Below are 13,898 nucleotides of genomic sequence, written 5' to 3' on the forward strand. Positions count from 1 at the left end.
ACTCAAGTGTTTCATTATTTCATTCTTTGTTACTTCTATTTCTTTCATAGGGGGAACTTTCTCTTTCCATTCGATCTCTTCAGGTTGTATGTTCTCCCTTGTAAACACTGATTTAAAATGCTTGTTCATAATTTCCGCCATTTCTATTTCCTCTGTGTATTCAAATCCTTGTCTTAATTTCTCCAAATCTTGTTTGTTTTTCAGTTTGTTGTTTACAAATCTGTAGAATAGTTTTGGTTGATCTTTACATTTTTCTATTATATCTTTTTCATATTTTCTCTTTTCCTCTCTGCACGTTTGTACATATTCATTTCTATAACAAGTATATATTTTCCATTTTTCAGGTCTTCTGTCTTTCTTCAATTTGGTCCAAGCCTTATCTCATTTGTCTTTTAACTCCCTAGAACTTTTGTTGTACCAGCACTTTACATATTCTTTTTCTTGTTTTTGTCTTGGGACATACTTTTCCACTCATTTATTTTTTTATTTTTTTATTTTTTTATTTTTTTTATAAATTTTTGTCAAAATATTCCATTTCTCTTCCACTGTTGCGTGTGTGTGTGTGGGGGGGGGAGGCTATGTAGCCCAACTGAAACAAAATCCAGATTCCTCCCACATATCCCCCAAACTTCACCGTATATTTTTTGTCATCCTCGTCGTCCTATATATTATCCACGACTTCCCCACATCTTATGTAACCATTTTAGATTTACAAAGTGCCCCACCAACAGTACTCATCCATTTGTCCGCATAATCCATTTGTGGGTGACCTCACCACTTCAAATGTAGATGGACGCCAATTCATGTTTGCATCCCCGGCAACAAACAAACCGACAAGGTAGCAAGGGATGCAGTATTCATCCCTGTCAACCCATCCACTCCATGACGCCAGACAAAGTACATAAAAACAATAAAACTTCACATATATCGGCAATGTAAATAACGTTTCAATGAGGAATTTTAGAATTTGTATTACCCGTAATTTTGATATACTTCTTTAATGATCTCGTATTGTTTTCTCGTGGCATAACTTATAGTTATTTATATTTCTGCATAATTTAAATTTGTTTGCACATGAAATGAGAGAAAAAAAATATCGTATTCTTTTTATGGATATTTGAAGCAAAGGCAAATATAAATTTACAAACTATTGGTAAGGAGGCGGCAATTCACATTAATGCATTTTTCCGTATGGCGTCCGAGTATTTTTGGCGCTATGAGCCTGTGTAGTAGTTTTAGTTCGGAACAACGGCAGGATAAATGAAAATCAACACAAAATATCTAATCTCTTTCTTTTGGTAACTAGCCACAAGGTGCGACACTAGAAGTGTCACATGAGAAACGCCGACCAAGTTCCTGATTGGCTGACCGCTGGCTGGCAGGGACACCCTTGCGAACTACGCTTGCCAGCTATAGGGACTTGGAAAGGCTAGTTCCGAAGATTTCTTTGATCAGTGTGTGACGGGTCGTAGAATGCATCACGTCACTACACCTGCATTACAGCAACATGGCATAAAATGATAAATATGTTATATCATTTGTGAAAAGGAGACATGTGTTTTGGAAACTTATAAGAAAAATAAAACTCATATAAATGTACTTTGTTCGTATGCTTTGGAAACTTGTAAAATTCTAAAATATAAATTTACTGGCTGACAACTCGTATGAATGCAACTCGTGTGGATGTGTTGGGGTGTTTATGCGTGTCAATTCATATTCTACTTATCATGATTAATCAGCCTCTCATGGATACAGATTAAATAATCCAGAAAATCATAAATGGCTAACAAAATTACATTTTTAGTTTTCAAGCTTCTAATTCCCAGACTCAGTCGTTATTATTTCAATTATTTTTACATAGGATTTGGCAGAAATATTGCTGGGAAAATGGCAATGCTAAGAACATTTATACCCAAATATAGATTGACATGATGCAATCCAATCCCTACAAAAGAATGCTGGGATATACTTGTCTATAAACAATTGACATTCAAATCTATATAAATAAGTCCGAATGTCTGTCACTTTTTTCGACTGCTGAAACAGGATGCACATAATCATTACACTTATAAAATTACAACCCATTAAATCCCCAAATCTCTTTTTAAATGTATCAACAGAATCCGTAGACTTGCAACACTGTAACCCCGTAAATCCCCACATTTTCTTTATACGTAAATAAACGCAAATGTCGGTCAGTTTTTCAACTTTTCAACCAATGAACCAATTCTTTTGAGACCCGGGTTATGTCCACAAATAGCAATAATACATTCAGTAAATTTAAAGAAGGGCACACCTAAACGATATATCATTAAAAATATATTAATTTTGTAAATTATTATACACTAACGTAATATATGTTTTTCTTGGCGGATATCAATAAAAAAATAAAAGCGATACACTACTGAATGGAGCCACGACAAGTGCTTTTAGGCGCCATGTTTGTTTTGATAGATGCGGAAGTCGAAGGAATTAAAGTATGATCAATTGTATTGTTTTAACCGAACCTAACTTGCATTAAGTAATGCGGTACCTATAATGCTAGGTCATCAGGGTCGTGGTTGCCGTCAGTAATGGTGACGGCCGGTTTTGGCATCCGATCGCATGGAGGGTATAGAGGCGTTTCATTGCTTTAAGAAAAAAGTGAATTTATATATTTTGATTTACAAAATTAATATCTAATACATTATATCGATATATCGCTTAGGTGCGCTCAAGGTAGCCATCGCCATCGTCAAACTGACATTGACGGAACTAGACAGACGACACAAACATAGGATCTCGAAGCTATCCTCGCAACTTCGTTCGGTAGTGTATTTGCTTGTAGCAAGTTTTATCGTTTTCTGTTTCCAAAAAGAAAAACATTTATTAATTTACCAAATTAACATTTGACTTTGTATTGACATAGAGCGTAGGTGTGCATTTTATGATACTTTATTGTGTCGGGAGCGAGTTCTTGGAACTTAAAAAAAAAAACGCGGTACCTAGGAAAATATATGAAAAAGATGTCTGCCATCTAAAGATAAATAGGTATTTATGTATTTTTCTAGCTACTTCCACACTATTTCATTCTCACAAGTTGATTCCTCCTACATTTGTATCTAACTTAATTCGATTAACCACAATTTGGGTTATTTTTTTTTACAATTCTGACTGCCGTCAGCTGATTTTGTTTTAATGAAGGGCCCTTTGCTATTAGCGTGGTACAAGGTGTGTGTGTGTGTGGAGGGGGGGTCTTTAGTAATAAAATTGCCTAGGAACAAGTAAATAAAAATGAGAGCTGTTGTTATTTACGCATTTTTTAATATTATCTATCGTGACAGTTTTAAAACCATTTGATGACAAAATTGTATGTAATGTTTATTTCCATATTGGTACATCAGTATGCCTCCAAATACGACATTTTCCCCACCCTAACAATAATTAGGATTTACTACACCGCATCCTACTAGCCGAAAAAAACCACTCGACAAGAGGATGCGTGAAGGTGGTAGAGAGGTGAAGCTTCAATTAAATTGGGAGTCGGAGTAAAACGGCGTTACAGTATGCGCCTGGCGGTCGTCTTGTAACAAGCATAGGTGAAGTCGAATCAGTTTATAGAAAAATGAGGCTGTTGTTATCAACATGGGTATGTTTTATACTGGTGATGAAGGCATCGTGTACAGGTACGGATTGTGCACTATTTTAAGGAGAAAACTAGAATAGATATTCTTGTGTGAATGCAAGGTAAGTAAAACGGCATGGCCATTCTCTGCGTGACGATGGTCACGTACGCAAGTTTGGAAGCAATTTACACACTTTTTTCAATAAAAAGGTGCTGACAGTGCAAACAAATCACTTATTGAATGGCACTTCTTGCAGAACGTAGAGTATCTGTGGATGTTCTCTTGATAGTGTATTATCTCCCCATCATTATCAGGAGTAGATAACGTTGATTGGTATTTCTGAATGAGTTTCATTAATAAGTAAATATCATGATGCAGAATTAGTTATTTTGTGTTTCCTCTAAGTTCCAGAAATTATTGCAATATGCATATGTTAAGTGCGTGGCCTACTTAATGTGAATGGTTTCGGTTTCATCATAGTACCGGTGAATCTTACTACTAAACAGCTGATTGAATCGTACCGGCATAGTATGTTGTTTGTGAATAGGATTTCTGGCGTGGGAAATCCCCTCTCGTTGCCTAACGATAACGACTGTAATGTATACGTTAATGTACATGTCTACAGGGACTTCTGTGTATTACAGAGAACATATATGTAATGTATGTGTTCTTGATATGTGTTCAAGTATACAAGTTTCCCAATGGTATTTTAGGCGCTTAATTCCATAGACTTGTTCACCTAATTCCACTCTAGTTCAGAATTGAAACATTGTTTACATTTTATAAATGCACATGGAACATAAACTTGTACAAGCCCAAGGTCTTTCGCAACACACTTGCCCCCTCTCACTCTCTCTTACTCTCACTCTTACACACACATACACACACACACAAATGCAACTAGGTAAAATAAACACATACACATAGTCATAGATAAACAGTGTGTGCAAATACTATTCAGGATTTTGAGGAAAAACTTGATGCTGAAAGATACAAAGATGGATCACCATGAGCATAGCTCTCTTCCCATGTAATACAACTAGGATAAATACACAAACACACACACAATCTAAAACCTGACAGAGATGTCAGCAAGATTGTGAGAGAGACTATGGACTGCTGCAGGAAAAAATTAAAGTAGCTTTTCATTATATTTATAGGGATGAAGTGGAGATGAAAAAAGATTGTAGTACAGTGAGGCCTCGTTATACAGTACATATGCATTCCTGAAAACCTTACCGCAAATTGAAATTACCGTATATCAAACCCAAGATTCGACTTGTGGCAGACGTACCTTCTCCCTGCTCTTTCCTCTTCAAAATATCTAATTTTACCTCCAAAACACTAGCGGATACTGTATCTGAATTTTTCTTACCGTAAATAGAATTGAAGGTAGTAATTACTAAATACCGTAAGTGTGAATTTACTGGATAAAGAATTGCCGTATGAGGAGGACTCACTGTAATCCATATCTGTCGGTAGACCTGTCTCCCCACACAGTGAAGTACAAGAATGTACAGTACAGTATAAGCAAAATTGAGAGAATGCATAAGGCAGCAACCATACTGGTCCTCAACCTGGCAAATTACCAGATAACCCACATGTGATATGAGAAAAGACTAAAAGCATTGGGTCTGCCAAGTATGAAAGATTGAAGAGAAATGGGTATTATTATTACAGTATTCGGGTCACTAAAGGGGATAGATTACATGGACAGGAAAGCTCTCTTGATTAAGAATGGAAAGGCTTGGTTATGGAAACAAATTAAGAAAAGCCTATGTCTAAAGGATATGAAGAAATGTGGTTCTCCATATAGATGCATAAATATTTGGAATAGCTTAGAAGGGGGTATAGCCCAAACTAGGACAGTACATAAATATCTAAATATGGTAATTGGTAATCAAAGATATAAATTGGAATCGTACATGAATTTAGGTTAGGTATGATAGAATTGAAGAGTAGGGGACAAGCCAATGAGCATTGTTCTTTTCCTGTATGCAACAATTAGATAAATACACTCATTCTGGTAAGAAAAAAACTAGGTGAAATTCCAGAATCATGCAAACACAGATGTTTAACAAGGAGTTTACATTGTCTAATAGCTCTTAATCTAATCTAACCATTCCATAGGAGAAGAAATATTTCAGATGCAAAGAGGAAAAAGATGAGTACATTAGGTGTACATTAAATGCTGGTTCAACAGAAGATGCAGTGAGGCGAAATAAGAGACAAAGCTTGGAAAAATGGAGAAAAGATAGAAAACCTGGAAAATGGCAAACATGTATAAACTATAGAAATGAGCATGTAAAAGTGTGTAGAGAGGAAGAAAGGAAATATGAAAAAAAAATGTAAAGATCAAGCCAAACTACTCTATAGATATGTGAATAGTAAACTTAAAAATAGACAGGAAATGGTGAAATACACAATACACAGAAGATCTAGAAATGGCCGAAGTCTTGAACAATCATTTCAAGTTGGGTTTCTCTAGAGAAAAAATACAGCATTGGGACGGAAGGGAAGTGAAATCTCTCCCCATGAGGGAAATAATAACAAAAAGGAATAATGGAGCAATTGATGAACCTTGACATTAGGAAATTTAATGGCCCGGACATTATTGCAAATTGGATAATAAAAGGATGCAAAGAAGGACTAAGGGACAAAATATACAAAATAAGTTGCTCACTCAGAGAAGGAAAAATACCAACATTGTACCAATATATATAGGAGGAAATGAGGAAGAACCAACATATTACAGACCAGTCTCCCTTAAAAGCACTGTAGCCAAAATATGCGAGAAAATTATCTAGTTGGGTAAAACGTCTGGAAGAAAACAAATTCAATTTGGATTCAGACAGGGAAGATCATGTGCTACAAATTTAATCCGTTTCTACTCGAGGCTCACCTGGTGGGGCCACATCCCCTCTCATTAGACCAAATAACTGCCATGGGGGGGGAAATGGCCCAAGTCTCTACATGGTACTCCAATCACATGGACATACAGGCAATAATTTTATGTAATGTGGGATTGGTTTTCTGTTCCCTGGTATATGTCAGGTTGTATGTTGTTTTATAGTCTTGTTTGGATTGACTGTAAGTTTCTCTAGATTGGCAAAGTTTTTGGGTAGTGTGGGATGGGGAGGGGAGGGTGTGGAGGTCATAGGGTGTGAGGGTTTGTTGAAACAATCAGGGGTGGCTCTAACTGTACAGCTCATCACCTAGGAATTGGCTGAGTCTGTGTTTGAACGTGGAGATAGGTATAATACAAGAAAGGGAAGGATGGGCTGATTGTGCTTTCCTTGACTTACAAAAAACCATAGACAAAGTACCACACAAAAATTATATGAAAAATTTTGGAAAACATAGGAGGGATACAAGGATACTAAACCGGATGGGGGGTTTCCTGCATTATAGAAAAATGAGAGTAGTGTACAGGTTGGGAGGAGGTGATTAGTAGAGTTCCACAGGGATCAGTATTAGCTCCAATAGTGTTCACTATTTGTGAATGACATGGATGAAGATGTGGAATGTAACATGAGCTTTTTTTTTGCAGATAATGCTAATTGTTGGGGAAAGTGAAAACTGAAACTGTAAAATGCTACAGAGACCTAAACAACGTTTGGAAATGGGGTCAGAAGTGGGAAGTGGACTTCAACATTAAGAAATGTAACATAATGGAATTTGGTAGGGCGAGGAAAGAATTATGCCACTCATTCCCATGTGTTGTAATAGGTGATAAAGTGGGGCAGAGTGAGATTAGGTAACCTACTCTCTACTCATCCTATGGGAAGTTGAGGCATAAGAGGGTCTAGCAGATTTCCAACCAGAATCCTAAAATTTGGGGCATTGGATATATTTGGTTGTGGTCAGATGAGAGTAAAATGGAAGAGATGGGTAATATGTTTGTGAGAAGGTAGATGGATGCATTATCATTGAGCGAAATTAAGTTGAAAGGTAGGGGTAATTTTGAGTATGGGAGTGTGGTGGCAAGATTGTTGGGAACGAGGAAAGGGTGAGGAAGGGAAGGAGTAGCTTTGGTGTTAAGTGACAAAATTGGAAAGTGCATGGTGGAGGGAAATATCTTCAAGGTCAATGTGGGTTTTTGTAAGCACTTATAGATCTGGTCATGGGAAGACTGTGTGCGTATCCACCTAATTGTAGTATACAGGAAAGGAGCAACATTCACTGGGTCCCATCTACTCTCTAAATCAGCATTTCTCAACCTTTTTACCCTTGCATAACCTTTTCAAATGAATTCCATGTAACGAGGAACCCCTGAAAAAAAATGAAAGGTAGGCCATTTGGATAGATTTAAACAAATGTTAAGAGTTTTGGGAGGAATGTGTTGGTGGATCTCAATGCTAGAATTGAGGATGAGCCAATAGATGGAGTACAAGGGAATATTGGAGTGCCATATTAAAGTTATAGTGAAGAGTTGATTTGTTTAGAGAGGAAGATACCAAACATAGGGCTTAAGAAGGGAGTCAAGCATAAGTATATCTGGGAATGGGTGGTGGATGGAAAGGTTGTTGATAAGACCTTAATGGACTATGTAGTGATATCCAAAGGAAGGAGAGGAAGCATTCTGGATGACCATATTCTTAGGGGAGAGTGGGGCAGTGCCAAATAATTTTTTGGTGGAAGGGAAATCGAAAGCGTAGGATATGTGGAGAAAGAGGAAAAGGGTGAAAGGTAGAGAGCTGTTTAGAGCAGTGTTTCTCAACATGGGGCATATGCCCCATAGGTAGGCAGTTCTGTTTTTCAGGTGGTCAATAAGATTTTTAAGGGGGGGGGAATTGAAGGGAAGTGTGGGTCTCTTCTTCTTCTTCTTTTTTTTTCTTGTTCTTTTGAAGCGGTTTTAAACTAAGGTTTTATGCTTTTTCAACTGAAGAGGAGTTTATTTTTTCAAATGACAAGAATTATATATCACCACATCGGGGGGACATAAGTGATTAGGTGGGGCATGGCCAAAAAAGAGGTTGAGTACCACTGATTAGAGTAAACAATTTAAAAGAAAATGGAAGTGTAGAAGGTGGTGAAGGATAGAGTAGAGGTAGGCGCAGGAAAGGAATGGGTTTGTTTCAAGAAGGATGTGACACGGTGTCCAAAGATGGTATGTGAAATAAGGATGGGAGGACATAGAAGGAAGGATAACAAGTGGTGGAATGATGAAGATGGTAGTAGAAGAGAAGTGGGCATGTTTATGTGGATTGGTTGCAAAGTAGATTCTTGGGAAGCATACGATAGGTACAAAAAATAGAGAGGAGCAGAACATAAGATAAAAGGAGGCAAAGAGGAGAGCAGATGTAAAATGGTGTTGAAATATGACAGAAAATTTTAAGAATATAAACTTTGGAGGGCTGGTTACCATGTAAATGAAGTGGCCCTGCTGTGGATATACTGTCTTTCTGCAATGCTTTTGACCTGGGAAGTGGGCAGGAGACTGGGATGACCCTTGATCCACGAGGAGCTAAGGTGGATGGTCATGGGAGGGATTGGAGTGGGTGCATGCCTCAGCTTACTACCTCCCATACAAGGTGGACCAAGGTCCTTGATATATAGATAAGGTGTAAATTGTTATATACTCTTAAAACTAAACTTTTAAGGCATAAAGTGCAATATAATTTTATGTGTCTAATGTTTCAACTTGTATTTCAGATCTATTTGCAATCTATTCAAAAGACTTGTATGTAGTGAGAAATGCAGATGGAGACCCAAGTGACATAAAGGAAACCAAGTTGTCCGCAAGCCTTGTTGCACCCATGGCAATTGCACATGACATGGAGCACAATAGAATATTTGTAGCAGATTTATGGTCATCTAGTGGCTTAATAATTGCTATAAACCTTAGCGAAGACTATTCAGTGCTTTCAGTTGATACAGTTACGAATAGTAAGTTCATAAAGGATTTTGTTGGTTCAGAAAGTAAGCTTTGCTTAGATTTGAAATGTGTAGAAAGTTTTGATTGGTGTGTATATAAGATATGTGATAGTAGGAACAATAACAAGTTGGAATGAAGAAATGTAATTTGAAACAAAGGTAGCTATAATTGAGTCTCTCTCTCACCTCATTCCTTTCTCTTGTCTCCTCTTTCCTCTCTCTCCTTTCCTCTCTTTCATTCCTCTGTGTCTTTTCTTTCCTCTGTCTTTCCCTTTTCTTCCTGGGCTCTCCTCTTTCCTTTCTTCTTTCCTCTCTTCTTTACACTCCATTCTCTCCTCCCCACTCTCTCTCCTCTCCACTCTCTCCTCCTCTCCACTCTCTCCTCCTCTCCACTCTCTCTCCTCCCCACTCTCTCTCCTCCCCACTCTCCTCTCCATTCTCTCTCCCTCTCTACTCTCTCTCCTCCTCCTTTCTCATCTCTCCTCTTGCACTCTCTCTCCTCTCTTCATTCTCTCCATTCCCATCTCTCCTCCTTCCTCTCCTCCTCTCCTCCCTCTCTCCTCTTGCTCTGTTTTCTCTCTCTCATTCATTCTCTCCCCCTCCTTTCTCATCTTTCCTCTCCACTCTCCTCTCTTCTTTCTCCTCCTTCCTCTCTCCCTCTCTTTTCTCTCTCCTCCCTCCCTCTCTCCTCTCTTACTCTGCTTTCTCTATCTCCCTCTTCTTCCTCTTTACTCTCTCCTCTCCTTTCTCATTCTTCCTCTCCATTCTTTCTCTCCTCTCCACTCTCTCTCTCCCTCTCCTTTCTTCTTTCTCCTCATTCCCCTCTCCTCCCCTCTCTCATCTTTCCTCTCCATTCTCTCTCTCATCTCTCCTCTCCATTCTCTCTCTCATCTCCACTCTCTCTCCCTCTCCTCTCTTCTTTCTCCTCTTCCCCCTCTCTCTCCTTCCTCTCTCCCATCTCCCTCTCTTTTCTCTTTCTCATCTCTTCTCTTTCACTGTCTCTCCTCCTTCTCTCCATCTCTCCTGAATCTCTCCTCTATCTCCTCTCTCTTTCTCCTCTCTCTCTCTCCCCTCTTGTTCTGTCAGTCTCTATCTCTCCCTCTCTCCCCTCTCTTGCTCTCTCTCTCCCTCTCTCTCTCTCTCTCTCTCTCTCTCTCTCTCTCTCTCTCTCTCTCTCTCTCTTCTCTCTCTCTTCTCTCTCTCTCTCTTCTCTCTCTCTCAAACTTTCCATTCCTTCTGACCTAGGCACTCCAGACCAGTGTCACTGACCAACAAATTAACAAAATTGTGAGAATTGTCTTGCAAGAGTTAGGTGTGAGTGAAGAATGATTGTGAATGATTATAAATTGATACAGTTTGAAGGGATTTCTCCTCTTAATTTTCACATGAGAGGACAGGGTGGGAGTGTTCGGGTGTAAATGAAGCAGTTGGCCATGCTGTGGATGTGCTGTGTCATGCTGCATTGCTTCAGACCCAGGCAGTGGATGGGAGAGGAGTGACCCTTCATCCTCAAGGAGCGGAAAAAAAAAAGAGGGGAAATGAATGGAATGGGTGGGGCTGGGTGCATGCCTAAGCTGGCCTAATGATATATGACTAGATAAAAAGAAAGCCAGCATTATGTGAATGACGTAATTAATGTATTCTTCCATTTTTCTTACCATCATTAGGGGAATCATATGGAATTAGCAACGTTATAAAAACTATGACATATGACCCAAGACACTCTATACTGTACTGGACTGATAGTAGAGAAGTGGGAGTGTGGAAGGTGGAGATCCCAGACCCCTTGAAGGATGTGAAAAAACCAGTATTTGTTCATGGTCAAGAATTAAATATAGTGAACCCATCAGGAATTGCACTAGACTACTGCAGTGAGTAAGTATTCTGGTCAACAGTTATGTTTACAAACTTCTTAATGTAGCTTGTACCTTTCACCACATTCAGTAGATGAAGAATCTGGCCACTGATCTGCATTCTGATGTCATATATCCTTTATTAACAATATCATGATCCTTCAACCAGTTTATCTTAACCTCATAAATACAAGTCATATATTTGCGTGCACATTAGGTTGCATCACAATACATGCATTAAAAAATATAGTTACTGCTGTTATGCATGTTACCTTTCTCCCTGAATAGATATGTCACAGAAAACATGATAAGCCTGTTCACAGAATATAAGATCACTGCTTCAACTACAAAGTAAATATAATCGGGAAACTGACACTGGCATCCTTGTATACCCCACTTGCTGCTCATGATGCGTACATAGGTGTCATCTTATTCAAGAGGTCAAGTCTTCAAATGTGCTCCAATTTTCATAGTAATCGGTTTTGAAGTACTTTGTTAAAGAATTTCTTTTGTTCTCTAGTTCATAGTCCACCCAACCTCCTCTCACAGCTCGTCAACTGCTCTTGAGGAAAAGCTTAAAAGGTGTGATACACGCTGGCTATCATTATTGAAACTGGACTGGGTATCTGGCACAATGTTCCTCTTTAAAGTATTTGATATACCTGCCTTTCACTGCGCTTGTGGCAGAATCGGAGGAGGGATTGAGGAAGTTGGTGACAGAGTTTGGGAGAGTATGTGATAGAAGAAAGCTAAAGATAAATGTGGGTAAAAGTAAGGTGATGAGATGTACAAGGGGTGAAAGTGGCAGTAGACTGGAAGTGAGCATTAAGGGAGAGCGACTGGAGGAAGTGGATAGTTTTAGGTACTTGGGTGCAAATGTGGCAGGAAAAGGTGGAGTGAAGGTGGAGGTAGAATGTAGATTTAGAGAAGCAAGTAAATGCCTTGATGGATTGAAGAGTGTAATGAGGAATAGACATTTGGGAATGGATGCTAAGAGGAGACTATATGAAGGAGTGATTGTGCCAACAGCACTGTATGGGGCAGAAACATGGAACATAAGAGAGGAAGAGAGAAGGAGTTTGAATGTGTTTGAGATGAGGTGTCTGAGAAGTATGATGGGGGTTACTAGGCTAGATAGAGTGAGAAATGAGGAGGTGAGGAGGGGAACGGGGGTGGAAAGGGAGTTGGGAGATAGGGTTGATGAAAGAGTATTAGGATGGTTTGGACACATGGAAAGAATGAGTGAAGAAAGACTAGTAAAAGAGGTATGGAAGGCAGATGTGGAGGGAGTGAACATGAGGGTACGTCCTAGAATGAGGTGGATGGATGGGGTGAAGGGGGCTTTGGGGAAGAGGGGAATGTCTGTTGAGGAAGGACGGGCGAATGAAGAATGGTTGTATATGGATGATGTTGTGATGCATGAGGTGGAATGGGCAGGGGGATGGGGGATGAGGTAGTTTGTGTGAGCAAAATTTGACACAGCCCAAAGAGATTTCTCCCCGTCTTCTCCTTTTATGCCGATTTAATGAAGCGGCCTTGCTGTGAATGTGCTGTGTCTTGCGACACTGCTTCAGACCCAGGGCAGTGGACAAGGTGCAGGGATGACCCGTCATCCAGGAGGTGCTAAGATAAGAGGGAGGGTGGAGGGGGGGTGAAGTGTATTTAGGGATGGAATGGGTGGGAATGATTTTATGCCTTTTCCTTTTCGGCTACCTCCCTTGTAAGGGGGAAAAAGCCTTGGTATATGTATGTATGTATGCCTTTCATAAGGGAGCTAATGACAGGTACTTACATATTTGTATGGTGGTCCTCAAAGATATACAGCTGAACTGCCTATTTTCAAAATCTGTCAGCATTGAGGTGCTGACATTTGGTCTTTGGACTGGACCCAAGATACCATCTTCAGATGTTTGTCTTGCACCTTTTAACACATGAACAACTGACATTTGTCAACTACCCCCTTTCTCCTTCCACTTTCAGGCAGTGATACATAAATGGTCTCACACTAGTATAACAGACAACAATCCAAAATTTCATTCTAGAGAGATTTGTAGGAGGGCCTGAGGACTTTTTACAACCACTGTGGGTTTTCCACTTAGGGTCAAACTCTAGGCAACAGTTGTCACCATCTTTCACAATTTTCACTATCTATATACAATCCATATAACAGCCCTCTTTCCCCATATTAGGGAAGTAGCCAGCCAAGGAATGCACTTACCCACACCCAGTTCACTTCCAGGAAAGTAGATACATACATATACCAAAGGCTTCTTCCCCCTTACAAGGGAGGTAGCAAAAAAACAAAGGCACAAAATCCACTCCCACCCATTCCATCCCCACACACTCCACTCCCATTCACCCACCTCCCTCCCTCCTATCTTCCCTCCTCTTGGATGACAGTCATCCCAGCATCTTGCCCACTTCCCTGAGTCAGAAGCATTGTCACAAGATAGCACATCCACAGCAAGGCCACCTCATTAAATCTGGGGGGGGGGACTGTCCCCACATGCAGAAAAAGAAGACAGGGAGGAATCCCTTCGGGCTGCATCAAATTATTTTTCAT

General features: G+C 39.5%; 1 protein-coding gene across 3 annotated transcripts in view; it reads left to right on the plus strand.

The window, feature by feature from the left end:
- Nucleotides 1-3,508: 3,508 nt before the first annotated feature.
- The window catches only part of LOC143023195 (uncharacterized), a 35,299-nt gene continuing 24,909 nt past the window's right edge, over nucleotides 3,509-13,898 (plus strand). For all 3 annotated transcript variants that reach the window (XR_012966171.1, XM_076181730.1, XM_076181719.1), the window contains exons 1-3: nucleotides 3,509-3,665; nucleotides 9,261-9,494; nucleotides 11,150-11,357. Coding sequence is in view for 2 of the 3 variants with exons in the window: in XM_076181730.1 (XP_076037845.1) it covers nucleotides 3,605-3,665; nucleotides 9,261-9,494; nucleotides 11,150-11,357 (503 nt within the window). In the remaining variant the exon portion in view is untranslated. The remainder of the gene's footprint in view (nucleotides 3,666-9,260; nucleotides 9,495-11,149; nucleotides 11,358-13,898) is intronic.

This window comes from Oratosquilla oratoria, chromosome 3, assembly GCF_046742065.1.
Source record: "Oratosquilla oratoria isolate Oo_2021 chromosome 3, ASM4674206v1, whole genome shotgun sequence".
NCBI lineage: Eukaryota > Metazoa > Arthropoda > Malacostraca > Stomatopoda > Squillidae > Oratosquilla > Oratosquilla oratoria.